Here is a 24870-nt window from a genome sequence, read left to right as displayed (position 1 = left end):
GATGTTAAGATGTCATAAAACAAGCAGGAGGTAGTACGAAATGCTAAAACGACTCTCCATGTGTAAACATTAAAAAAAGTAATAATTTTTTGTAGTAAAACATTTCTTTCATAGTATTTTTTCCAGGGTAGGTTTCTTAAACTCGATGAAATTTTATGATGCTATAGAATATTTGGAGATGAGGCTTTCTATATTCTCAATTTGCATTAACTGTTTGAACTTGTAAAGCGCAAAGTATTCGTAGTTTTTAACAAAATTGTTAAAAATAACATGAAAATTTGTGTTTCTATTATATTTTCCACCAGTGTATGTAATGTGCAATGCTTTTAGCATTTTTAAAAGTAACAAAATTTGGAGTTGAACTGAGCGAAACCTTCCTGACTAGAAGATTAGTGTTATTAGTATTAGTCTTCAGACTAAGGGGGAATTTAGAAATATTCTCCAAGCATTCAAGTTATGTAAAATTGTCCAAATATTAAATAAACTAGTGCGAGTTACCGATGTAGCACAAAAGACTGGAAAAGCAACTAGTTACTGCATCAGGTGTTTTATGTTGGCAATCATAAAAAAGGGTTCATTTGACAGTCAATAAAATTATAACTGAAAAAATGTTGGTTTTCTTGAATCACATTAAAATAGTGTGCATTGCAATTGCAGAATCCAAATTATTAATCTATAACTATTTTAACAATACTCGGTAACCCGAGAGAACAATGAACTTTAAATTTTAATAACTTAACCTCACTCTTTAGGTAGGTATAATATATTCTTTGGCCAGGTAATTATATATCCATATATATGAAATAGATATAATTGGCGCTTGCACCTTTTTTTGGGCGTTTGGTCAAACTCCTCCTCCCATCTGTGGTGTGAGGTTGAAGTTTTTCCACAAATCGAAGGACCTACCATTTTATGCCGCCTCCGAACGACAGCTGGGTTTCATAGCAAAAATACACTAGGAGGTTTTACACTGCTATTGGCGACAGCTCTGTCGGTCTATCAAATGTTGTTTCATGCCCGAGGTTTCGAATGATAGTCACACACTAATCCATGCACCTACGGCGGCCGATTAGATAATTACAGATATTAAAAAGGTTATACATTTTCGTAGAACTTTTTTAGTTTTTTCTTCAATTCGTGTGCATTATGTTACATTATATAATAGCAAACGTCTGTAAATGTCAAACACACAATACCTCTCAATACAAGCAAAGTCACATAATGAAATAGGAAGTATTATGTTTTTCTAATTCTTTTTATGATCACTTAACATAACAACTGTATTCGTCTAATATGAAATATATTAATGTTCCCAGCCTTATGCTACTTTTTCCCTCTGTTGGCAATACAGAATAAGTGCGAAAAGAGTGGTTGGCAATTCGCGTTGCATTGGACAAGTGAAAATTTTTTCTTCCCTTTAGTGCGTTTTCAAACTTTTTCCTGTATTATTTATGTTTTAATGTATTTGAAAACAATCGTGGAAATGATTTTTACATATTAATAATAAAATATATATTAAAACTGAGTGAATATTTGCCAAAAATACAATGCAATTGCTTAAATAAACATAATGAAGCATCAGTGCTGCTTCCCGTTGTCGAGAGGACGAAAAAATCCATGTGTACAATAAGAGGCGTGAGGCAGCTAAGAAAATGCGCAACTTATAAGTGAAATGTTTTCTGCCCAAAAATAGAAAAAATAAGAATTTCAATGAATATGCAAGAACTGCAGTAAACAAAAAAGTTACATTAAACTGGTAAAATAATGCAAATCACATAACAAAAGTTTTTAAGTACACATATGTGTACTAATATTTTAATAAATATTGCTGGTTAAAAATTGCTTGAATATCCTATATATACCTAATATCGGTCGAATAGATTGCAATATGTTTTCCATGACAATATTATGAAGTACCATAAATTATGCGAATGGAAACTGCATTGTATCGACTGTGCTTGGGTGAGCCGGATATTGTACCCTGGCAGAGGAGGTTAGATGGGTTGTTTCTAAAAATATAAATCGGTATTTAGTCTCTGTGTAACTTACTAGATGAGGAAAAATTTACTATTTGCTCTAGGTTTTACAATCTGATTCCTTGCATTCTACTTACGGTTATAAATATGTACAATGGTTGTGCATACATACTATATGTATGTACATACGAATATAGCAAAATATTTTTGCATTTCACTGATAAGCATATTGCATTTCTCTGGCATACTTATACCATAAATACAGATGTGGTAGGTATATGCATGTCGTAATATGCACACACACATATATGCATACGTTCCCATGACAGTTCTCCGCTACTAGAACGGACTTGGTTTATGTCCGGCTAAGGATTGTCACTTCCCCAAAAATATGTAGGACATTTTTTATGCTGCTACAACAACGTGTGTAACTCGAAAATTGAATTGCAAAAAAAAATGTGGGTTTATTTTTATGTTAAAATGACGTAGAATATAATAGTAAATAGGGAGAATTGCATTTTAAACGAAATATAAGGTTTTCTCATAAAGTCAATGAAAAAGAGGCCGTTGAATGATTGTTATAGATTGTTCTGTGGGACGACATGAGGATTTACGTTGGATAACTCCTTAAAGATTTAGCATCGCCATTTTGGAAAGTCGTCCATAATAACCAGGCAATATGTTTTATGCGAACTTCACTGCTCTCGGGGTCAAATGTTTTTAATCTGGAATGGACGCCCTAACAGTCTGCGGATACAGTTAGCTGTATCTCGGTAGGAAGAGGCCATGGCATATAAACAAATTTATACTTGTGTTTTAACTCACAGTTCTCCTCTTAACATAACATTTTATATAAACATAAATAATCTTAGAAATTTTCGGGACGAAAAATTACTGGACTATTAATTTTTCATTTTATGACATTGTTTTTAAAACAAGCGACTATTTATTAAGCTCGTCTTGGAACAACTATACTGTCAATTGCTGTTTTGTTCCCTGTTTCGACGTCACGGACGTGCTTTGGACCACTGAATTTCTGCAACATTTCTTGACCCAATAGACACGAGTTCTTTTTTGGATAATTGTCATATTATGCGCGAGAACAATTCTTTCTGACGACCAAATTTTCATAAATATAATATTGAGTGTATGCTGGTCCCCACTAATGCCTAAGGAGGCCTCTATCTAGCTATATGTCACATGATGATGTTGCGTTATCATTTGACGCATTTTTGGAAAGCCTTCACGAAATTCATCCTGTAAGGATCGACGGCCACTTTGGAAATTGTACCAGCGTTTCACAGTGGTTAAGTGTTGCGCTTTAACATCAAAAGTCGAAGTAAGTTGATCAGTGCACTCCTGTCTCGATAATCCATGTCGAAAATCATAATAAATAATCGCACAGTAATTTTCACGATTAAATTTCATCTTTTGGGCGAGATGAATTTATCAAACCCTCTGGAAAAGAACAATTAAAGCTCGTGAAAAAGTTATAAGTAAGTTTGTGCTAAAAAATACCAAACTTCTCGATAAAAATTTCGATGATATGGGTTTCACTAGACAGGGCTATAAAAATATCGGTCCGGCATGTGAAGGTACCCCGCACGACACTAACCACCTCTTCACATCCCCCCTCAAACCGACTCATCTCACCCCCCTCTCCCTCTGGACCCAACCTGTCGAAACAGCATGTTTCCTGGGCCTACCCCTAGATGAGCTAGACGAAGACGAATGATGATATGCCTACACTGACAGGGCTACCTATGCTGTTAACAACAACAACAACATAAAAATATCGAATTACAGCTCACCACATCTACTGTAAAAGGCAGCCCTCATATTTCCGCCTTCAGCCTTTTTTAAGCGGAAAAATGCAAATACATACCCGTGATTTACGGGTTAATATTAATTATTAACAGCATTTTTCAGTCTCGTTAACAAAGATCTTACAGCTGATATTCTCCAACAGTGTTTAGGTAAACTAAAAAATTTATAAAAATGGTATGTAAATTTGTTTATTAATTAATAGGTACCCCACAAGTCTTTTTGTTTTAAAACCGATTTTAGCCGAGACTGAGCAGAGTCTAAACTTTTTGACATATTCGGGTGTTGTTTTCACCCACTTCTCTTGTAACACCCTTTTTAACCCTGGATCACTAAACAATCCTCTAATAGATTACGCACTCCTCCAGTTTTGCGAATCCAACATATTCCTATCATACCAACTCACTGACAAAGCTTTCATAAATAGTTAAATAGAAATAATATAATATAATAATATATAAATCAGAGTAACTTCTGTCACTAACCATTTGTCTCACAGACTACAAATTAAAAACAAGTATATTTTTATGTCTCCTTTTTTTATTTAAAACAAATGAGTGTGTAAATTGAGGGATGTATTATATTATTTCGGCCGCCGAGCAGAATGGAATGGTGCGTGACTACCATTCTGAAAAACGGAGATCGTAGGTTCGGATCTCGGTGAAACAACAAAATTAAGAAAACGTTTTTTCTAATAGCGGTCGCCACTCGGCAGGCAATGGAAAACATCCGGGTGTATTTCGGCTATGAAAAAGTCCTCATAAAAAAATATGTGCCGTTCAAAATCGACTTAAAACTGTAGGGTTCAACAACATCAAGACACACACCACAAATAGGAGGGGGAGCTCGGCCAAACACCCAAAAAGGAGGACATTTACAAAATTTAATTAACCATTAAGAATTAAATATTATCAAAAAAATGTTCATATTAAAAAAATCAGAGCCTATACACATATATTAAAAATAACGTAAACAATTCTTAACACAAAAACTTCTTATAGGCCTCTTTTTTTCGCCAAGACTTAGCAAGTGGCGAACAGAAAAAGCAAATGAACATATGTCGGCAACGCGGGAAGAGAACTGTCTTAAATTACATGTGCTAGTAAGCCAGAGCGGTCTAATGCGCTATAGCCATACTCGCTAGCAGCGGATCTTACTCGATAACTCTGTTGTTGCTTTCGCATGCAAATTTTTCGTCAAGTTAATTGAGCATATAGATATCGAGCGGGGAAATGGCGAATAGAAGAGGCCTTATGATTTTTTGTTAGTTTCAGTTAAAATAGTACAGATGTGCGATGTTTGTAGGTATGAAGATGCCTGGTCGCTGTTAGTTGGAAGGTTTATTTTAATTAATAGCGATATGATACTTCAATAAATCAAAAATATTATATAAACCTGTCTCCATAGAAATGTGGCTACATGGTGACTGCAGAGAAGCACAATTAGACTTTTTTTATTTCCATTATAAATTACAATCTGTTGATATTAACAATAAATAATTAGTGTTGGGGTTTGGAATTAAAATGTCCCTTCCCTTTGAAAGGGAACATGTCTATAATTTTATTTATATTACAGTACGAGCAAGATCTGCGGGTGTTTTGCGCTTTAGTCTTCTTGGTTGAAGTTTCATTTTTCGGTATCAGTCTCATTTCATAGTTTTTGTGCTCTAGTAGTCGCCATTGTCATTTCTTATGTGACAATTTGCGTTTTTGATTGTCCTTAGCGTCTTAGATTGACTTCTCTGTATAATTTGATTTGCGATATTTAAGGTTTGATTTACTAACAGTTCCCCAAATTTCTAGTCCGTAGGTCCATGTCGGTCTAATTATTCATTTATATATCATTTGTTTATTAAATAAACTTAGGGTTTATTGTTTTCCTAGTAGCCAGTAGTGGCATGATCTATGCAATTTCTTTAAAACACGTTATAGATTCCGAATATACCATATTACTAAGATAGAATTGTAAAATTTTTGTCAGAGCGGGGCAGTGGTATCTCATCTCTGGATTAGAGCAGAATGTATACCTACAAAAATCACAACAAACTTAATTAGATATATTTACCAAAGCGTAATGTTCTCAAATGTGTTAATTTTTATAAACTAAATTTTTTGTACCAAAAACACTCGCATAAATTTTAGAGAATATTCGGCACCGCCAGTGTTCTTCTTTGACAGGTTTAACTATATTTCAACATGCCCATATTTCCTTAGAAGCGTTTAACCAAACTCCGCTTAAAAGCTTTTCTGACCTCTGGTCGGGAAGGGGCAACTAATGAGCGTAACGCACTGGTACTCCCTTACCTTGGCTAACAGATTTAGTAGCTCTGTTGTCACTTGTGCTCAACATGTGAGCTTCGTAACCGCTACCGTTCCAACACCCGTCGGTTCTACGTTACCGGAACGACACGAATTTATACCAGGCTAAGGCCTATTACTTCTGCAGCAAACCCACATTACGACGAAGTCAAATAAAATAAAAATAAAAAATAAAATAGAAAATAAATAAATATATACATACAGCCTTTGTGTTTATAGGGAATACATCTGACTTAACTATATAATACTTACGGCAGCAACGGTAGGGCTTAAAACTGAACAACAGCAAAATTGATAAATAAAAATAACTATTGTGCTACCTGACGTCAAATATATAGCAAAAAATTAATTCAGAAAATAAATGGGTGGCAATAGTACAACAAACACATTTACCGCTGGTGGTTACATTGGTCCCGCTAGCGGAAGTAGCGCTGCAGGTAGCAGTGGTGGTGCAGTAGGCGGAGATCTCATACCAAACATGAGTGCGGCTAGTGGCACTTCATATGCTTACGGCACTAGCTGGGAAGAATTTTGCGAACGGCATTCGCGTGTGGCTGCTGCAGATTTTGCCAAAGCTTGCATCAGTTATATTAATGGGAATTTGCCACCTGAGGAGGCTCGGAATATTTCATATCGTAGTTTTGGACAAAAATTCGTTGAGGCGTTTGTGGATCATTTCGACACCGAATTCTGCCTGAGACGCAACAATCTTAAGGTAATTACTTGGCGTACTGTATTTATATTTTTGAATTAAAATTAATTTTTTTTTAAATACAGACTGGAAATTGTAACTCACTGGAAGAAAGTGGTAATGCAGCTGATGATTCGTCTAAAATATTTCACAAAGCATTTTTTCGACGACTTTCGTTCAAGGGGCTTCGCAAGGGCAAGGTGAGCAACAGTTTTCCCGAAACTAACAAAAAATTAAAAAAAATTACGCCACACATTAGAACAGTTGATGTTAAGTGATTTAATATTAGAATTTCCTGTTCTTACAGACGCTGTTTCATAAAAATTCCGAAGATTTAGATGGCAGCAAGCATAGTAAGACGAAGATCTCGAAAATTATTGTGGAATGTCGTAAGGAGGGTTATGTGAATAAGTTAATACCTGAAAGTCTGGATCAGCCGACACAAGAGTGGGAAAAGTGTCGTTTGGCTTTAGTGAAAGCCGTAGGTGGCTACATGTTGGAATTCTATACACCGCCAAAAGCTACAAAGGTTTGGTAATGACAGTAAAGCTTTTTCATATAATCGATTTTTTTTCCTTTAGCCACGAAGCGGCGTATTTTGTTTTTTAATATCGGAAGCACGAGAAACTAGAGCACTTGAGTTGAACGAGCGTGCAAACACCTTTGTACTAAAGGCCGATAATAATATGGAATACGTTATCGAGGCTGAGAGTCCTGAAGAAATGCGCAGCTGGTTGGCTACTATACGTTATTGCATGCGCACGCCTCCGACACAGCAATTGCCCTTAGAATCGGCAGATGCATTAGTTACTGGCGGTGGTGGTGTTGGCGGCATAATGGGTGGAATTTCTGCAACCACATCAATGGCTATGAGTCCAAGTGGCAATTTGACTTCGTCAGATGGCCTTGCACCTCGTGGTGGTGATATAATCAATGCCGTGCCTAACCCGCAATATCATCAAACAAGCGGTCTTGGCTCAAACGGCAACGTCGGTCCGAGCAGTTCACTATCAGACAATGCACTTGCCTCTGCGAATACGGCCGCAGGCACCGATTCAAATGTTTTAGAAGGTATACCCGATATACCGCCGCGGCGGGGCGAACAACGTCTTTCTGCATCGAGTAATTTTGAAGCGGAAATTGAGGCTGAATCGGCTATAAATATTGCAGACTTAACGGCCGAAATGCAACAGTATCCATGGTTTCATGGTACATTACCGCGTTCGGAAGCGGCGCGCATGGTATTGCATTCTGAAGTGGCGGGTCATGGCATATTTTTGGTGCGCCAAAGTGAAACGCGTATGGGCGAATTTGTGCTGACATTTAATTTTCAAGGACGCGCCAAACATTTACGCATGACTTTGTCGGAGAAGGGCCAATGTCGTGTGCAACATTTATGGTTCCCATCCATACAGGAGATGCTTGAACACTTCCAGCATAATCCAATACCATTGGAATCGGGTGGCACCTCTGATGTGACTCTAGACAAGTGGGTGCACAATCATGGCATACCATGTACCGGAACAAATAACGCTATCAGCGCAGAAACAAACGGTGGGCATCATCCTCATCATCAACAACAACAACAGCAACAACATCCATCGCCGAGACATGTGAGATAGCCTAAGTTTTGGAGTCCATTCAGTGTCAGTGATGATTTTTATTTGATGTTTTTTTGCATTTGCGTTTGTATATTTTTTTGTTTTTAGTGTTGAACGATTTCAACGCAACACCATTAAATTTGCAACTAATTGAATAGAGACTAGGGGTATAATAAACATGTAGCGGTAAAGTGTACCTACAATACAAAAAATATTTGAGGAAAGCAAAAAAACATACAAATTTGATGGTAGTTTTGATTTTAAGTTTAGTAGCGTTCCCCAGTTTTGAATTGTATTTGTATAAGTTATATCATAATTGGCACCTTTTTCATACTGTTTTTCATATCCAAGTATAGTATATAATTACATATGTTTGTATTCGAAATCCTTTTTACGTTTAGTTGCATGGGTCTGAGACATCAGCTTTCCACAACAAAACCAAACAATACTAACACCAGTCGCACGCAATGTGTTCGTGTCACGTATTCAAAATCAAAGTGCCATGTCTTTTCTTTTTTTCCTATTCTTCCATGCCACATTGCATTTGCTTATGGGCGGAGTGCAGCCGCAGCAAGTAATCACAATGAACTTGAGTGTACGTCTAAAAACGTGCGAAATTGAGTTACCGTTCCTACAACAACTATCACATCATCAGCCACAGACACATCAACATCATTATCAACAGCAGCAGCTGCAACAACCACAACCACAACAAAGCACCCAACAACTGCGTGCGTCAACAATTTCACTACAATCACAGGTACGTATTAAATTCAATTCAATTTTATGCGGATACGAAATCGAAAACGTTTTTCAATCGAGAACAATAATTTTTAACTTATTAACATGTACTTAAATGTGCTGGTGAACGTAATATTTCGACTAAAAACTAAAAGCTTTTATAAATGATGCCCCATTGTGATAAACTTTGTTCACATAATGTTTTTTTGCTATTTAAACTAGCAAAATCGGTTAGTAACCCCATCTCCATTTAGCCATAACATTCGAAAATGAAATGAATAGCTAAAATCTTAAGTAAGAGATGACCTCAAAAAAAAAAAAGAAAAAATAAATAAAATAAAAACGATTATTTAAAAATGTAGGAAATTAGTGTGGGTATCTTGAAATTATAATAATTTTAGACCAAGTTTTTTATATCCAGCTTATTACTGTAGTATTTCCCAAACATTTATATTGAATTTCTTTAATTATAACAAGTTAGTATTGTCATATAAAAAAGGAAAAAAAATTAAGCCTTAAGAAAGAATTTAGTAAATATTATATATGTATTTTTTAATAATTGTTCGTGATTTTATCTCGCCAGCATTTCGCTGAAAGTGAAGTTTTTCACTTAATTTGAATTTTAAATTAAATTGCCGGGCATTGCTGTTGCTGATCGTTGTGAAATACCTGACTAATACGAGGGTCGTTTGAAAATGACCGTACAAAGTCAGCGAGATGGCACTACTGGCGCGTATCGAGGCCATGTTTAGTTAGTAGCATCTCTTTGAAGAACACAAACCAAGTTTCAGTTAAATCGGTATATTTCTTTGTGTTTGGCATTCGTTTGGATTTAAGACGCCAATTTGAAGAAATGGCGGGTGGGAAAAATATTTTATTCAATCGAGGAGGTGATTGCAGAAACGAATGGCTATATTTCAGATTTGAACAAATCATATTATTCGGGAGGAATCAATAAACTAGAACAGCAGTTCACAAAATATATAAGCCCAAAAGGGGGAGGAGGAAAAAAAGCTTCTCCAAATAATTAAGTAGTTTTTATTTCTGCACGGACTTTCCAAACGAACCTCGTAGATACAATAATGGGATTGCAATATTTTAACCAGTTTTGACTACTTAAAATTTCGAACTTTGTACATGAATATTTTGACCATAATAGTATTATACATAACTCAGATTTTCACCAAGAAATCCGGACATTAAATCCGAACAGTTACTAAGCTTCATTTAACCCTTAACTACCTGACAGCGGTCACTGTGATCACAACGACTATTTATATTTGCATTTCGCCGCGGTCCTTTATCGTACGATATTGCTGTCTGCTCCCGTTTAAGAGAATAATATTTTATATTACTTGTAATAATAAAATTTAATACCTAGACACTTCATTTCTAAATTGTTGTTGTTGTTGCAGCAGCATAAACATTCCCCATACATGGACGGGGAATGTTGCTAGAGTGGCAGTCCTTGGCCGAATATAAATCCGGGTTGTACAGAGCCTTTTCCCTGCCGTTGTTAATTCAAACATTTTTGGGTTGGATGTGTTGAGAAGGGACGAGCTAGATGCTCTTTCCCTCGATATTGCAAAGTTTTGCAAAAAATAATGAATTTCCGCTCCACTTTTCTCTCCCTCGATATTGCTAAGATGCTTAAAAATCAAAGCATGCAGAGAAGAAATGTAGTCCGCCTCCACATGTCTCTCCCTATCCATATTTTTAAGTATTCAGAAAATGTTCGTCATCTTCTTACGGACTTGGGCCGCTAATGATAAATGATACCACGTTGGAATAAATGGAATAGGATATAAATCTGGCTCGTGCCGATTGCGTAGTGAAAACTAATATCGTTGGCTCTAAGCCCATAGAACCTATTGCACATTTTAAATTTAATGAAATTAATTTAATTTAATGCCAGAGCACTTAAAAGTCGTGCTGGAAGCTAAATGGGGTTCTCCAGAATATTAATACAATTTTCTTATAAAACATCTAAAAAAAACAAATTTATTTATTTTTCAGAACCTACACTACAGCGGTACCGGCGTTGCAAGCCTTAGCGACCTCAACGCTAATGAAATGGGCGCACGCGCCGTTGACAACCAATACAGTTTTGTGTAACTCAATTGCGCTACGAATAAGGTTTTACTGGGCCAAGCCGAGAACTACTGAAAACTAGATTTACATATAAGTACATACATATGTATATACGCATACATAAGTGGCTGTAAGCTTAAAGCAGCTAATACATAATTGTTCATAAATATACATATACATAGGTACACACATAAGCATACTTACATACATATATGTTTGTCATTGCTTTTCGCACAAGTGTTTCTTGATTTGGCATTTTGTGTCATGCTTTTCTTTTCAATAATAATGATATTTTATTTGTAATGTTACGATGTGTTCAATATCTTAGTGAAAAATGCATGTATAATAATTTACTATTTGTACAAACATACAAATATATGTGAACACATTTTTTCTTTATTATGCATGTAAGCCTTAAAGTATAGAAATGTTTTTCTGTACTTTAAGACAGAAAAGTAAATTATATTGTAAGCTATTGAGTTAAAATAAGTATGACTGTGCGATTAATAGATTAAAAAACAAATTACTTTGAAAAGTTTACACAATATTAAAACAAATGTTTGTAGTTTTTTATAATTTCCTTTCAGATATCGATTAAGATTATATTAAGATGCTGATTATGCGAAGTAACGTTACTTTTATTTGTTCATTGAAATTATGTTAAAACAAGTAATAAACTGGCTTAAAGCGGCATTACCTAAATTGCGCAAAAAAACTAAAAAGATATATAATATAACTGTAATTATACGAAAACCCAAAATTATTGGTATGTCCAATAAACAAACTTCCAACATTATTTTTGTGAAATTTGAGTTTTATTAAAAGTCCGTTACTTTTGATAATTTGAATTTAATAGTGTTATAAGGAACTAACGAAAAATTTGGAACAAATGCTTCTGAAAAAAAGTTGTATATGAAATGAAGCCGCTAAACCAGTACATAAAACCGTCAGTTTATATCTTTTACAGTGAACACATAAAATTAGGGTTTTTTTTCTATAATTTTCTTTGTTTTAATAAAGATTTTCAACAGAAGACAGAAATTAATGGTGAATTTAGGTACGCCTCTCCGGTGCGAACATCAAACGATTTTCCTTATGCATTTCATTAATTGTATATGATGGGCTTGGAGAAAATTTTACAAAAATTTCTAATCACTTTCTAATTAAATTCGCCATAAATCAAAACTTTGTACTTAAACCATGTTTTATATTGATTATAAGCTCACACATCCTTTATTAGGTTTTTGGTTGAACTTCACATGCAATTTGTGACGTATGTACATCTTGATGTTGTTTCACAAACAGCTGCCTCCGAACTGCGGAAAATCTTTATAAGATCCTTTTTTTTTGGACAAGAGTTGCAATTGTCAGCCGAATTGGCGACTGCTGGTAGAAAAACATTTGTTTCACCATTTGAAATTTATGTCCACAGTATGCCATCGAACCAATGCTAACTGAACCTAATCATTTTTGAAACATGAAAAACAACAGTTATAGAAAAAATCACGTGTGTATGCAACGAACTATTAAACAGAGAAAAAATTAGCTAGTGGAAATAATTTCTGATGGTATTTAAAAACTATTGAAGGTACTTGAAGCCAGTTTGAATTTAGGTTAAGAAAAACTGATTCAGGACATGACACTAAAAGCTGCAATAACTCAATTAAATTCCTGCAGAACGTTCTAGATCCTGATGGTGAAGTCTTCTAAACAGAATTCTTAAATGCACCACCGCAAAAATCGCTTCGGAATCAACCAAAGGAGTCCGAAATTTTCTTGGAGAAGGGCTAGAGCTGTTAGATGCGAATTATGAATAAACAGTTTGATGGCAAAGTGATACTGCAGCAACACCAATTCTACCATACTATGCGAGTTTAAGAAATTTCGAAATTTATTCAGTATCATTTGCGGATATTTTAGTATTTTTGCTTTCTGTATCATTTATTTATGAGTGGCGTAGGTTTTAGTCAATTATTATCATTTTATAAATTTGACACACTAAAATATTTACAACCCTTTTTTTTTAAGTACCGTTCGCCCGATTAAAATGAAATATCCACGAATTTGTAGGAAATAACCTCCTTTAGAGTAGAAATGTATAGGGCGCGAGGAATCTGACACAGAGGCCAAAATATGCTAATCCATTAAGGTAGGAAACTGAAACTTGGCATGTATGCATAAATTGTATATACCGTACTTATGATATTGTACGGTACTCCACTCTTAAATTAACTGTAATTTCCAAATCTCCAGAACCGCAAAAGCTAAGATAATGAAATTTTATACAGATACACAAATTGCTTATGATGAAAAGTGGTAGGTATTGGAAAATTTCCGAATCGCTTTTCCCCGGAGCCACAAAAGCTATGATAATACCTATTTATCAATACCAACACAATATAATTAAGTATTGCAAAAGGGGGCCTAAAAACTCCCATTCAAAATTAAATCTCATATCGTTTTTATAAAACAAAAATAAATCAACGGAAATTTCAAATTCCTAAAACAATTTTTATGTGTCGCTACCAGGATTTGAAAAAATTATCAAAAAACTAAATTAAAAATTTTATCACATTGTATAATCCCATTGAAATTGGATAAAATCTACTACTCAGAGTGAGAATTGCTGTGGGTCGATTTTTCGGTCACGGGCGATTCTAGTAAAAATTAAAAATGTTGTTTTTCAGTTACCTATCGGACGTTGGTGCGTGACTACCATTCGGAATTCACAGAGAACATAGGTTCGAATCACGGTGAAAGACCAAAATTAAGAAAAACATTTTTCTAATAGCGGTCGCCCCTCGGCAGACAATGGCAAACTTCCGAGTGTATTTCTGCCGTGAAAAAGATTGGCCATGCGGCATCGGTTTGAAACTGTAGGTCCCTCCATTTGTGGAACAACATCAAGACGCATGCCACAAATAGGAGGAGGATCTCGGCCAAACACCCAAAAAGGGTGTACGCGCCAATTACATATATGTACATATATATCGGTCGTCTCAATGGCAAGTTTTTAAAAGATTTATGTAGCTCTGGGAGGTGATACCTACAGTTTGTCATTTGGAACTTTACCGAAAAAGAAATAAATAACGTGAAAAATATTGAGTTAAAGCTCCAGTGCAGTAAGATTACTTTTCGTTCGAATAAAATATTTTTCTTCGTTCGAATAAAAAAATTGTGCGTCGTATTACATTTTTTCCTTTTTAAAATTTTGAACAGTCATATTAATATTGCAATAACAACGTAATTAGAACTTAAGTTCACTTGCAACATAAAACACTTTCTAAGATATCTTTAAAAAATTCCTTTGGGGTGGCTGTTTTTAGTCGGTTATAAATTTTTTAGTGACGACTGCGTTAAGGGAATAGATACCTGTAACACCCATAATTTCCATGATTTTCATTTAAATTATTTAACATAAAGAAGTGAATATATTTTTTTCAAAATTGGCATATAGTTTATTTATAGATTAAAGTAATATATTATACAATTTATTTTAATCATTTAAAATGGCGGATGTGCACTCAATTCTTCCAGGAAGGTCGCAGCGGGGCTTCTCAATCGGCGGGCATTGTTGCATCGGCGTCAGTGACTTGAATACAAAAACACAAACATTTTTTTGTTTATTAATGTCATAATTTCTATATGAATTAATAATAAATGGAGAAAACAAATTCGCGGCATAAAATGCTTAAAAAAATTAGTTTTGGGCCGAATTTTCCTACTATTTTCGCTTCGAAAAAATAATTTTTTCGAACAATTTTCGAAAACTTAAAACACATAGAAAGTAATATCATAAAAAAGATGTGTGCAAAATTTCAGCGAGATCGGTCATTACTTTTCGAGTTATCCTGTACCCCAATTCGGAAAATATAGTTTTGAGAAAAACGCGTCTTAAATTTGAATACAACAGAACTATACCTCTCCCAGCGCTCGAACGCAAAGCATAGAGTCGTCATGGTTGACGATCTATAATATAAGAAATATTTAGATTTACGTTCTAAAAATTTGTTGGCATATTTTTTTTTCGAAATTTTACAGGTATCTGTCACCTTAATTTGCCTATCGTTGTTGTTGCAACAACATGAAAAATTCAATAAGGGTTGGGGGCATGCTGTTGAGGTGACAGCGCTTGGCCGGATATAAATTCACCACATTCTGGTACGAAGTAACGAATGAATATACTTTCACGCTATCGTGTAAGCTTTAGTTTCTTTTGAATTTGCTCAGGCCAATACCCGTATTTCTTTGGAATTACAGTTTGTGAGAGATTCAGCATTCGAAAAACACGCCTAAACTATTCTACTGGTATAAAATTTATATGTTACGTGTATTGAATTTTTTTATTCACACTCATTAATTAAGCAAAATAATTTATGTAGCTATATATAGAGTATATATATGCATATAAAGATCGGTTGTAATGCGAAAATATAACTTTAAACTTTAAGTGAAGAAATCAAAAGTGAGACTGGGTGAAATAACTAAAGTTATAGAAATAATGACTGACGGCAACGTCTTGTGGAATTGACTTCTATGTATACCGGATAATGATTAAATAAACGTAATTATCATACATATTTGTAAGTTTGAAGGTACATTTAAAAAATATACAAAAAATATGTATGTATATGAAAGAAATTAGAAACTTTATTAATACATGTTTTATATATGTACGTAAATTTGTGCTTGCAATCATGTGTACACATGGGTAAAAAAAAAAAATCTGATATATACACCTATAAGAGTACATATGTAACGCGTTGTAAATGTGCTGTATAATCATAGTCACATACAGTACTGTCCAAAATTTAGGCAGTACGTTGTACATTTTTCTAAGGAAATCGAAGTTATTGAATTACATGCATTGTCGAAAAAAACATATAGAATTAAGTATTAATATAAATTTATTTGATTTTCACATTCAAACCGTCAAATCGCAAAACACAAAAAACCAACAAAAAAAAATACATGTCTTGGATGGATCATTTTTTTTACGAAACGCTCGAGCGTTAAGCGACCCATTTTGGCAGTGATATGATACTGAGTTTTATGTGCAAATGCTATTATCTATTTTAAAATTTTCAAGATAATAAAAACAAAATTACCAGTGAATGAAAGATTATCAATGGAGAGCAAAATATTCAAATTAGTTATTTTTGTTAAATTTTTGAAAGCAGGCCGCATTAAGCCCTGCAAACTTTCTCAGTATATTCTTAGAACTACTTAGGCGATGTTTGATTCATTTAAGATTGTACCCTTTGCTTGGCGTAGCTCCACAGTTTATTGTTAGCTTGAGCTCCGAAGCCTATGTATTGCGAAACAAGTATTGTAATGGCCTGGAATTGATTCAACTGGGCAAAGGACTGCGTTAACTCACTGGGTTCAAAGAATTTCCGATTGTTTCCTACATATAGGTATATTTAGAGTAGTGATCCAGCCACACGCCGAAGGCGGATGCTTATTACATAATTGGAGGTACTAACAGAACAACGACCTGAGCACACATTTCTAAAGAGTGTTAAAACTAGCTTCGCATAGGATAGGAATTCTTGATTTACCTACTCAATCCTTCGGTCTTAATAGTATTGAGAACTTGTGAGAAATCATTAGCAAAAAATGCTAAATGCAAAAAAAATTGAGTAAATGGCAGGACCAAGAAAGATTTGTTTAAACTCATGAAAATACCATGAGAAATTTATCGCAGGATATCGTTCACAACTTAGTACTAGCAAAGTACGCTATTAAGCACCAATCCGAAGTATTTTTTTTTATAAAAATGGGCGCATAAGATTTGCCACTTAAATTTTCTTGCTTAAAATATTTATGATATTTTTAAATATATTTAAACTTTTTTTCGTTTGAAGATTCCCTCTAAAGGTATACAAAAAAAAAAAAAAAATAAATAAATAAAAGTATGTACATTGTACAGCTAAGTACCTACTACTTTTCATAGAAAAATACCTGTTCGAAAAAGTGTACTAATCGAATGCTTAAGTTTTGGCCAATACTGTACATATTGCAAATATACTGCTAAAAGAAAATATAATTAAAACGAAATGCTATACTGATATTCCTAATTGTATCAGTAAAATGTTTGATGCAACTACCTACTTACACACTTGCAACACACATATATTTATTTCTATGAGAAAAAATAAACGCTACATGCAGTTGAACTAATAAAAAATTTGTATTGCTCACGATTTTATTGAAATTCTTAGCCAAGAAGTAACTGTAAAAACAATGCTAAACATCGAGCGACAGCAAACATGTGAAACACAATAGAATGTTGAAGAATTTTTGCATCCTACATAGCTTCTTCCTGCATATTCAAATATAAATGAAAATATATAAAATGCTTGCGTACATATACATATATATATATGTATGTATACATACTTATATTTTTATGCGCCTTTTTTCTTGTACATGCAAACCTGTTTATTTGAATCGAATTAAATGATTTATTTAATAAAAAGTGTTTTGTTTAAATAATATTTATTGTGTATTTATTTATGTATAACATTTTTCAAATAAGAATACTTTCTATAAAATTGATTATAAATGTTAACCATTAGCTAGATGCCTGAAAATTGAATCTTAGATGAAGATAAACGAAGCTATGGACATGGCCAAATTTCTGTGCACAAATATGCCCGACCCACCCGTAACGGAAATGATTCAAACAGTTGAAATTGCGACGTTGCAAAAACTAAAGGAACTTCAATAGAAATTTTACATGCATTCACTTTAGTAAAGCATATCCGGAGGAGGAAATATAAATTTTTGGGAACGCTGGTAGGTCGACAGTCGTGTAAGGAATATAACTTCGGGTGATTTCGGTGCCGCATAATTGACTTTAGGCGTTATTTGTGGCCTCTTTAGTTTGCAATATTTTAAATCCAAATCATCTGTAATATAAATTTATTAACTGAAAAAAAATTATTGAAATCTCAATAATTTATACAACTGCCTTGACACTTTATTTACTATTTTTTTAAATGATTTATTAATTACACCAATTGCAGTAGTAAAAATTACAAAACTATTTTATGTTAACTATTTTTTAAGTTATAAAATATGCGATGTTTTCTTTGTTAAAAGTTGTACTCATTTTTATTTTCAACTTATTCTGAGTTGCTGTTTGTTACCAACTTTTTAAGTTATATTCAAAAAGGTCAAGATTTTTCACAGCTACATTAGAAACTTCCAATTCTTGTTTAAAAAAGAACCAATTAATGTTTTCCCCCGGTGTGACATCACTGACCAAAGTTATAAAAAAGATGCACATTTTGACAGTGCCCTCACGAGAAAGAGTTTCGCATGTACATAGATATCTACTATGAAAAAAGATTAGACCGTGAACCGCCTCTCAGCGAATTTGAAAGAATTCGCTGATTGGCTGACTTAACCGAGATCTTGCCAACTGTTCGTTTGCGAAAAAATTGAGCCTATTTTGGTGTGATACGAAAAAAATCAACCAATCCCCGTTCATGCTACTCTTTGCCGTCTGAACCAAGGCGTATTGAGTATTATAGGATGCATCTTCCCTAAACAGTTACTTTATTTTTTGCGATTTGACTAGTCTTACGTCAGGTCCTTACCAATACATAATAAAGAAATTACTTTTTGCGAAAATTCCATGGCATGGTTATATTGTTATTTGTGAGATTTAAAGCGTGAGCATAAATGAATATAAAAACTCAAAATGTGTTTTTTACGTTTTTATACGAATGATGTCGTGGCAAGAATGTGTGCGTCAGTGTGTATAATTTCTTGAGTTTGGTAGTTCCTATTCCTTCTCGCAAACAAATAACTCCCCTACCTGCTTGAATTCTATCATGACCCCGGTTACGTCAGGAGTCGTTTTACAGTCTGATATTGGCCACACCTTCTAAATTTTATTTCACCATGGATATGGCTGTCAAAAATTATATCCACCACTTGAAGACTGCCATTGTAGTTTGCAATATTTTGGTAAAAGAAGAGACGGTTTTTATTGCTTTTTTTTATAATATTAGTGACATTCGTATTTGACAAAAGTAATAAGAATAAAATTACCACCAGTCCTACGCCGCGACCTCGATTTATGAATCCTGCGCCAACGAGCTGAAATAATAACTTTTATTGTTTTTGGTGTTGGTGTGGTAGATTCATTGAAATGGCATCAACTAGCACTGCAACAGCGCCGTCCCAGGATGCGTGCTATATTTCCTTGCTTGGCTTGGCCGAGTACTTCCGCACATCCAAGCCGCCGAACATTAAGAAATGTATACAGTGCTTACAAGCGTTGTTCACTTTTCAGCCACCAACCAAGGTGGAGGCACGCACACATCTACAAATGGGCCAAATATTGATGGCATATACATTAAACACCGACTTGGCTCGCAATCATTTAGAAACTGCTTGGAAACTTTCCGAAACATTGGTACATTTTGATGATGTGAAGTTTGACACCGCCTCGTTGTTGGCGCAGCTACACGTGCAGTTGGAACAAAATTCACAGGCAAAGGCAATGCTGCGTCGCGCAGTCGAATTATCGCAACACAATGTGTTTTGGCATTGCAAACTACTGTTACAACTTGCGCAAATACATGCTTCGGATCGGGAGTATTCGTTGGCCTCAGAATTGCTAGCCGTGGGTGTTGAGTCTGCAGAGGAGACGGGAGCTACTTATCTCAAAGTGTTGTTTTTGTTGTCACGCGCAATGATCCTAATGATTGAACGCAAAACAAACGATGTGTTAGCATTGTTAAACACGGCAGGAGCCATCATAGACAACAACATAACTAATTGCCATCAAAAGGAATACCTCAAAGTTTTTTTCCTTGTACTTCAGGTATGCTATTACCTTGCCCTGGGTCAAGTGAAGACCGTAAAACCGAGTTTAAAACAGCTACAAACTTCCATACAAACCATAATGGCGCCCAACTGGCCGTCGGATGAAGGTACACTTTATTGACATATCGTTATTTTATTTACTTTTAAGACTGAAATACTTACAAATCTTTCGATTATTTTAGCGATATTTGGACAAAGCGCATTGGAAATGTTTGTGTGGTTACCTAAAGAACAGCTTTATGTTTTGGTATATCTAGTGACCGTATCACACTCAATGATGGCCGGATATATGGACAAAGCACAAAAGTACACCGAAAAAGCGCTCACACAAATTGAAAAATTAAAAGCGCAAGACGACAAACCTATATTGTCGGTTTTTAAAGTGATATTATTAGAGCACATCGTCATGTGCCGTATGGTGATGGGGAATCGTATACTGGCTATCACCGAAATCGCTGCTGCACGGGATGTTTGCCTCGCAACGCCCAATCGTGGTCTGCTCCGGCGACATTCTGCACAATTACATTGCTTGCTTGGCTTGTACTCAATGTCAACTAGTTTTTATGAGCACGCAGAACGGCAATTCATTGCCTGTGTCATGGAAACATCGGAACGCGACTTGAAATTGTTTGCCAATTTAAATTTGGCAATTATATTTCTACGCACAAAGCGGGAACAGGATCTAAAACAAATATTGGACACCGTGTCGACGGAAAATACGCACACACATAGCAGTCAAGCGCTAATGGGAGGTTTCTATTACGTGCAGGGACTTCATGCGTTCCATAAAAGCAGCTTTCACGAAGCCAAGTAAGTTCTGTAGAAAAAGTTGAGTAAAGATTGTATTTTTGACAAATAAAAAATGTGTCTTATATTAATATCCCTGATAACTTTAAAGTTCGAATAATTAAATTTTTTTATTTTTGTATTTTAATTTTCTTAAGTCTCATAAGATTACTTGTGTATATATGATCTATTCCTAGAACAATTTGTGTTGGTATATTTCTAATAGTACTTAAAACTATTTACAATTTATACTAATTAATTTTTTTTATTTGCATTCTTTTAAGACGATTTCTGCGCGAAACATTAAAAATGGCAAATGCTGAGGATCTAAATCGTCTAACCTCTTGCTCATTAGTGTTACTGTCACATGTCTTCCTTAGCATTGGTAATTCAAAGGAGAGCATGAATATGGTAACACCGGCCATGCAGTTGGCTTCCAAAATACCCGATATTCATGTACAATTGTGGGGTTCGGCTATACTCAAAGATCTTCATCGCATGTCTAAGGATGTGCTGCACGAAAAGGAGGCCTTTGCCAATCATGTGAAATACTCTGAAAACTTGATAGCCGATCAGCGAAAATGCGTCCAGAGTGTGCACCATTCGTTAATAAATTGGTTCAGCTCTGAGCCACCCACAACCAGTGCGACCAGCTCCGACGATGCTGGCGGTGGTGGACAAATGCCGCTAATGAGACATATTACGTAAAATTTACATCACATTCAATTAGCTACATGAGCACCCATACACAAAAAACACGATAGATTGATGTGGCTAGCAAATGAATTCCATTCACCTGCAATACTAATAAAGCTGTAATAATTGATACAAGATTAAAAGCAGTTACAACAAGCGTTATGTACACTTTCAAATTAAATTCTTAATTACATATACATTATTTTATTTTGTTTACGTAAAGTAAATGTATTAAATTTTAATAAGTTTTGACCTATTCATCCTGGTTCTGTATGTGTTATTATTTTTTTGTTTTCGTTTGCCGTTTGTGTACATCACTCAGATTGTATGTTAAACTACTTCAATCGTCATCTGCATTAGCTTTTCCTCACTGACAGTAACTGTGTCAACTTCTTCACTGTTACGCAACTTATCGTTAGCCAGTAGCCGCTCCATATCCTCACGTGCAACAGTAACAACAGTGGCCTTTTCATCATTGGCGTCGGCATCATCGTCGTCTTCGTCCACATCTAGTATGGTGATATTATATGCAGGTGTGTCCACACTTCCCCTACTACGCTTAGCACGACAGTTTCTCGTTTGAACGGAAAGCCCTTTACCTTTCTCTGCATCGTTCGCGTCGTGTGTTTTCATGTGTGTTCGTAATGTACCCAGATGCGTGAACTTTTCACCGCAAAAGCAGGCATGATTTCGCTCACCCGTGTGAGTACGATGATGTATAACACAGTCCTGTTTTTGAGTAAACGTTTTGTTGCACCAGCGGCATTTATATGGCTTTTCACCAGTATGCATGCGCCGATGATTTTTCAGCGCGAAGGACGATGTAAAACGCTTTGGACAAAGTTCGCACGCGTACGGTCGTTCGCCAGTGTGTATACGTTTATGCTTTACTAAGGAACTTGATATTGTAAATGTTGCCTGACATTCATCACAGCGGTATGGATGCTCACCGGTGTGTGTGCGCTTATGAGAACTAAGTTCGCCTTTGGTGACAAAACTCATTGAACATTCATCGCATTTGAATTTTTTTTCTTTTGAATGACGCATTATATGCTGTTTTAAATTCGCCTTCTGACTAAAACCTTTGCTGCATATATCACACACAAATGGCTTTTCACCGCTGTGAACACGTAAATGGTCTTTTAGCGCTGACAGTATGGTGAACACTGGGGAATAAAATATATTATAGGATAATAAAACAACAAACGATACTTGAAGCAAAAGAAAGAAGCTATGTAGTACTGATTCAATAGGCGATTTTTACCGTGCATGATTTAAAAGCTTTTTAAACTACAGTCCCACTTATTGCACTTACCTTTCTTACAAAGAGGGCATTGGTTGCGTAAATTTCGCTTATGCACAACTACCATATGCTCGCTAAGCTCGTCATTCGTTGCAAAAAAATTGTCACATTCGGTGCATTCGTGATCTTGCAAATGCGTAGCCTTGTGTTCTTTCAGAGTTTCGACAGAGATGAAGACTCGATCGCATATATCACAATTATAAGTAACTTTATTGCAAAAATTTTGTTTTCTATGATGGATCAGAGACCTTCGCAGAGCAAATCCTGCACCACAAGTATCGCAAAAATAGGTCAATTTTGAGGGTTCTGTTTTCTGTACAATTGGCTGAGGTGTGATGGAAGAAGTGATAGTGGTTGCGGTAGGTTCGGCAGTTACCACATTTGTAGAGTTGTCGTCTTTCAAATTACCTTTTTCTGAGTTCTTTTCCTTGGAGTTTTCCTTTACAAATGTAAATGCAAATCACAAATTTATGAGTAACAATAACATTTTGTTAACTTACCTTTATCATAGTTGGTATCGGTAGCTTGACATCTTCACTTTCTTTTCGAGTGTCTTCTGCATGTCGCTTCAACTCGTGGCGAGCTAAACGCTTCGCACTTACAAATGTCATCGAACAGTAAGCACATTTCATCTCTTCTTTCGTCGTACGCTGTTTTCCTCCTCTTGTTGCTACTGATCGTGTTTCCATTAGTTGTCTTTTAGCTATGATTTCTGGGTCACCGCTATCATTTTTGTAAATCATGAAATTGTAATCTTCTGTTTGTGCATTGTACATCTCGGTTTCATCGTCCAATACAAATTGAGCATAAACTCCTTCTTCTAATTCATCGTCGTTATTCTTTGCTCGATTTAATTCCTCCAAATTGTTGCCATTATTTGTGGCAACGTTTTCATTTTCATTTTCTGATTGAGAATTGCAAAGCTGATAGTAGGTAGTAGTGTTTTCGTTTGCTTCTTCTGGATCTTCATGTAAAGTTGAAAACAAAGTCACTCCTTCAGCATTTTCTTCTGGTTGTTCTGTGTGCACTTCCATAATGATTTCGGTTCCATCTATGTCGGTTTGTTCAAAATTTTCTATTCGTCTTCGTTTTAGAGATAATGCCTGTCGCACATTATTTTTACGCTGAACGTTGCTGTTTTCTACAATTTCAATTTCCCCACCTATTTCTGCGTTAAAAACTTTTTCAAACTGTCGCAGATTATTTTTACGCTGAACGTTGCTGTTTTCAACAATTTCAATTTCCCCTCCTATTTCTGCGTTGAAAACTTTTTCGAATTTGCCTTCATCATATCTGTACGTTTTATTGTGTTCTATCAATATTGGCGATGTTGACTTTTCGTGCATTATGTCACGCATTGGCGTTGTTTGCACATGTTGGTGAGTTTTTTCCACCTCAACGTTTTCTTTCGTTTGAGTATACACCGTGACAAAACCCTTCACGGCTTCCGGATTGGTTTGCACACTTTTATCAATCTGAACCAATTTTACTTTTGATTCCGACACAGTTATTTCTTCAGGAGGAGCATCAGGCACCACCTGACGTAGTGTTCGGTTCGAGTTCTCGCATTTCAGTTTAAATGAGTAGCAACGATTAATTTCGCTTATGCAGGACAAGCAAACCTTTTCCGGGAGTTTATCTTCTCGTCTTGGCTGCACAAACCAAAGAATAAAATTTAGAGATTAAGACACCTATATTGAGTTCCAACTCACCTTGGATTTTGTGAAGTCGCGTAGCATATCTGCAATACATCCTCCTCCACTACCACCACCATCATATATAGAGAGTAATGGACCACTAAGACCCAGGCAAGTGCGGCAAATCTTCTCAATGTCCATTGCCATATCCGCAACACGAAAAAGTAAATATAAAGATTTTACAAGTAGTGGATGAAGGAGTTTAATAGTTTTCAAGTGATTTATCAGAAAACCACGAAATTATAAAGCATCTCAATTAAACGCTACCTAAGATGTCAAATATCAAATTGACACAGTCAACG

At 35.3% G+C, this 24870-nt stretch overlaps 3 protein-coding genes across 9 annotated transcripts; 2 read left to right on the top strand and 1 right to left on the bottom strand.

Moving 5' to 3' along the window:
• The first annotated feature begins 1408 nt into the window (after positions 1–1408).
• Positions 1409–12885, top strand: LOC129250438 (SH2B adapter protein 2). 7 transcript variants are annotated; one of them, XM_054890071.1, is made up of 8 exons: positions 1410–1756; positions 6338–6380; positions 6457–6833; positions 6896–7009; positions 7099–7338; positions 7391–8422; positions 8976–9170; positions 11168–12885. In XM_054890071.1, the coding sequence occupies exons 3-8, from the start codon at positions 6480–6482 to the stop codon at positions 11264–11266; spliced, it is 2034 nt and encodes a 677-aa protein (XP_054746046.1). In that variant the 5' UTR covers positions 1410–1756; positions 6338–6380; positions 6457–6479; the 3' UTR covers positions 11267–12885. The 7 variants fall into 7 exon arrangements, with proteins under 7 accessions (XP_054746062.1, XP_054746056.1, XP_054746068.1 ...); XM_054890065.1 differs by having other exon boundaries at positions 6376–6833; XM_054890077.1 differs by having other exon boundaries at positions 6338–6833; positions 7117–7338.
• Positions 12886–19201: 6316 nt separating this feature from the next.
• Positions 19202–21833, top strand: LOC129250430 (MAU2 chromatid cohesion factor homolog). The gene is made up of 3 exons (XM_054890052.1): positions 19202–20193; positions 20269–20896; positions 21157–21833. Exons 1-3 carry the CDS (start codon positions 19407–19409, stop codon positions 21578–21580), a joined length of 1839 nt encoding a protein of 612 aa, XP_054746027.1. The 5' UTR covers positions 19202–19406; the 3' UTR covers positions 21581–21833.
• Positions 20998–24850, bottom strand: LOC129250425 (zinc finger protein 182-like). The gene is made up of 4 exons (XM_054890045.1): positions 24584–24850; positions 23372–24523; positions 22884–23310; positions 20998–22734 (listed from the first exon to the last, which is right to left on the bottom strand). The coding sequence occupies exons 1-4, from the start codon at positions 24713–24715 to the stop codon at positions 21899–21901; spliced, it is 2547 nt and encodes an 848-aa protein (XP_054746020.1). The 5' UTR covers positions 24716–24850; the 3' UTR covers positions 20998–21898.
• Between the last annotated feature and the right edge of the window lie 20 nt (positions 24851–24870).

This window comes from Anastrepha obliqua, chromosome 1 (assembly GCF_027943255.1).
Source record: "Anastrepha obliqua isolate idAnaObli1 chromosome 1, idAnaObli1_1.0, whole genome shotgun sequence".
Taxonomy (NCBI): Eukaryota; Metazoa; Arthropoda; class Insecta; order Diptera; family Tephritidae; genus Anastrepha; species Anastrepha obliqua.
Note: the sequence above shows the minus strand (reverse complement) of the source record. Positions and strands in the feature narration are given on the sequence as shown.

Excerpts from the sequence above, each read along its gene's own strand:
- LOC129250430 (XM_054890052.1), top strand. The coding sequence starts at position 19,407 with ATGGCATCAACTAGCACTGCAACAGCGCCGTCCCAGGATGCGTGCTAT. Across the intron at positions 20,194-20,268 it reads CAACTGGCCGTCGGATGAAG|CGATATTTGGACAAAGCGCA; the intron begins GTACACTTTATT and ends CGATTATTTTAG. Across the intron at positions 20,897-21,156 it reads AGCAGCTTTCACGAAGCCAA|ACGATTTCTGCGCGAAACAT; the intron begins GTAAGTTCTGTA and ends CATTCTTTTAAG.
- LOC129250438 (XM_054890065.1), top strand. The coding sequence starts at position 6,480 with ATGGGTGGCAATAGTACAACAAACACATTTACCGCTGGTGGTTACATT. Across the intron at positions 7,010-7,098 it reads AGGGGCTTCGCAAGGGCAAG|AATTTCCTGTTCTTACAGAC; the intron begins GTGAGCAACAGT and ends ATTTAATATTAG. Across the intron at positions 8,423-8,975 it reads AACATCCATCGCCGAGACAT|CCGCAGCAAGTAATCACAAT; the intron begins GTGAGATAGCCT and ends GGCGGAGTGCAG.
- LOC129250425 (XM_054890045.1), bottom strand. The coding sequence starts at position 24,715 with ATGGCAATGGACATTGAGAAGATTTGCCGCACTTGCCTGGGTCTTAGT. Across the intron at positions 24,524-24,583 it reads GCGACTTCACAAAATCCAAG|CCAAGACGAGAAGATAAACT; the intron begins GTGAGTTGGAAC and ends TGGTTTGTGCAG. Across the intron at positions 23,311-23,371 it reads CGATACCAACTATGATAAAG|GAAAACTCCAAGGAAAAGAA; the intron begins GTAAGTTAACAA and ends ACATTTGTAAAG.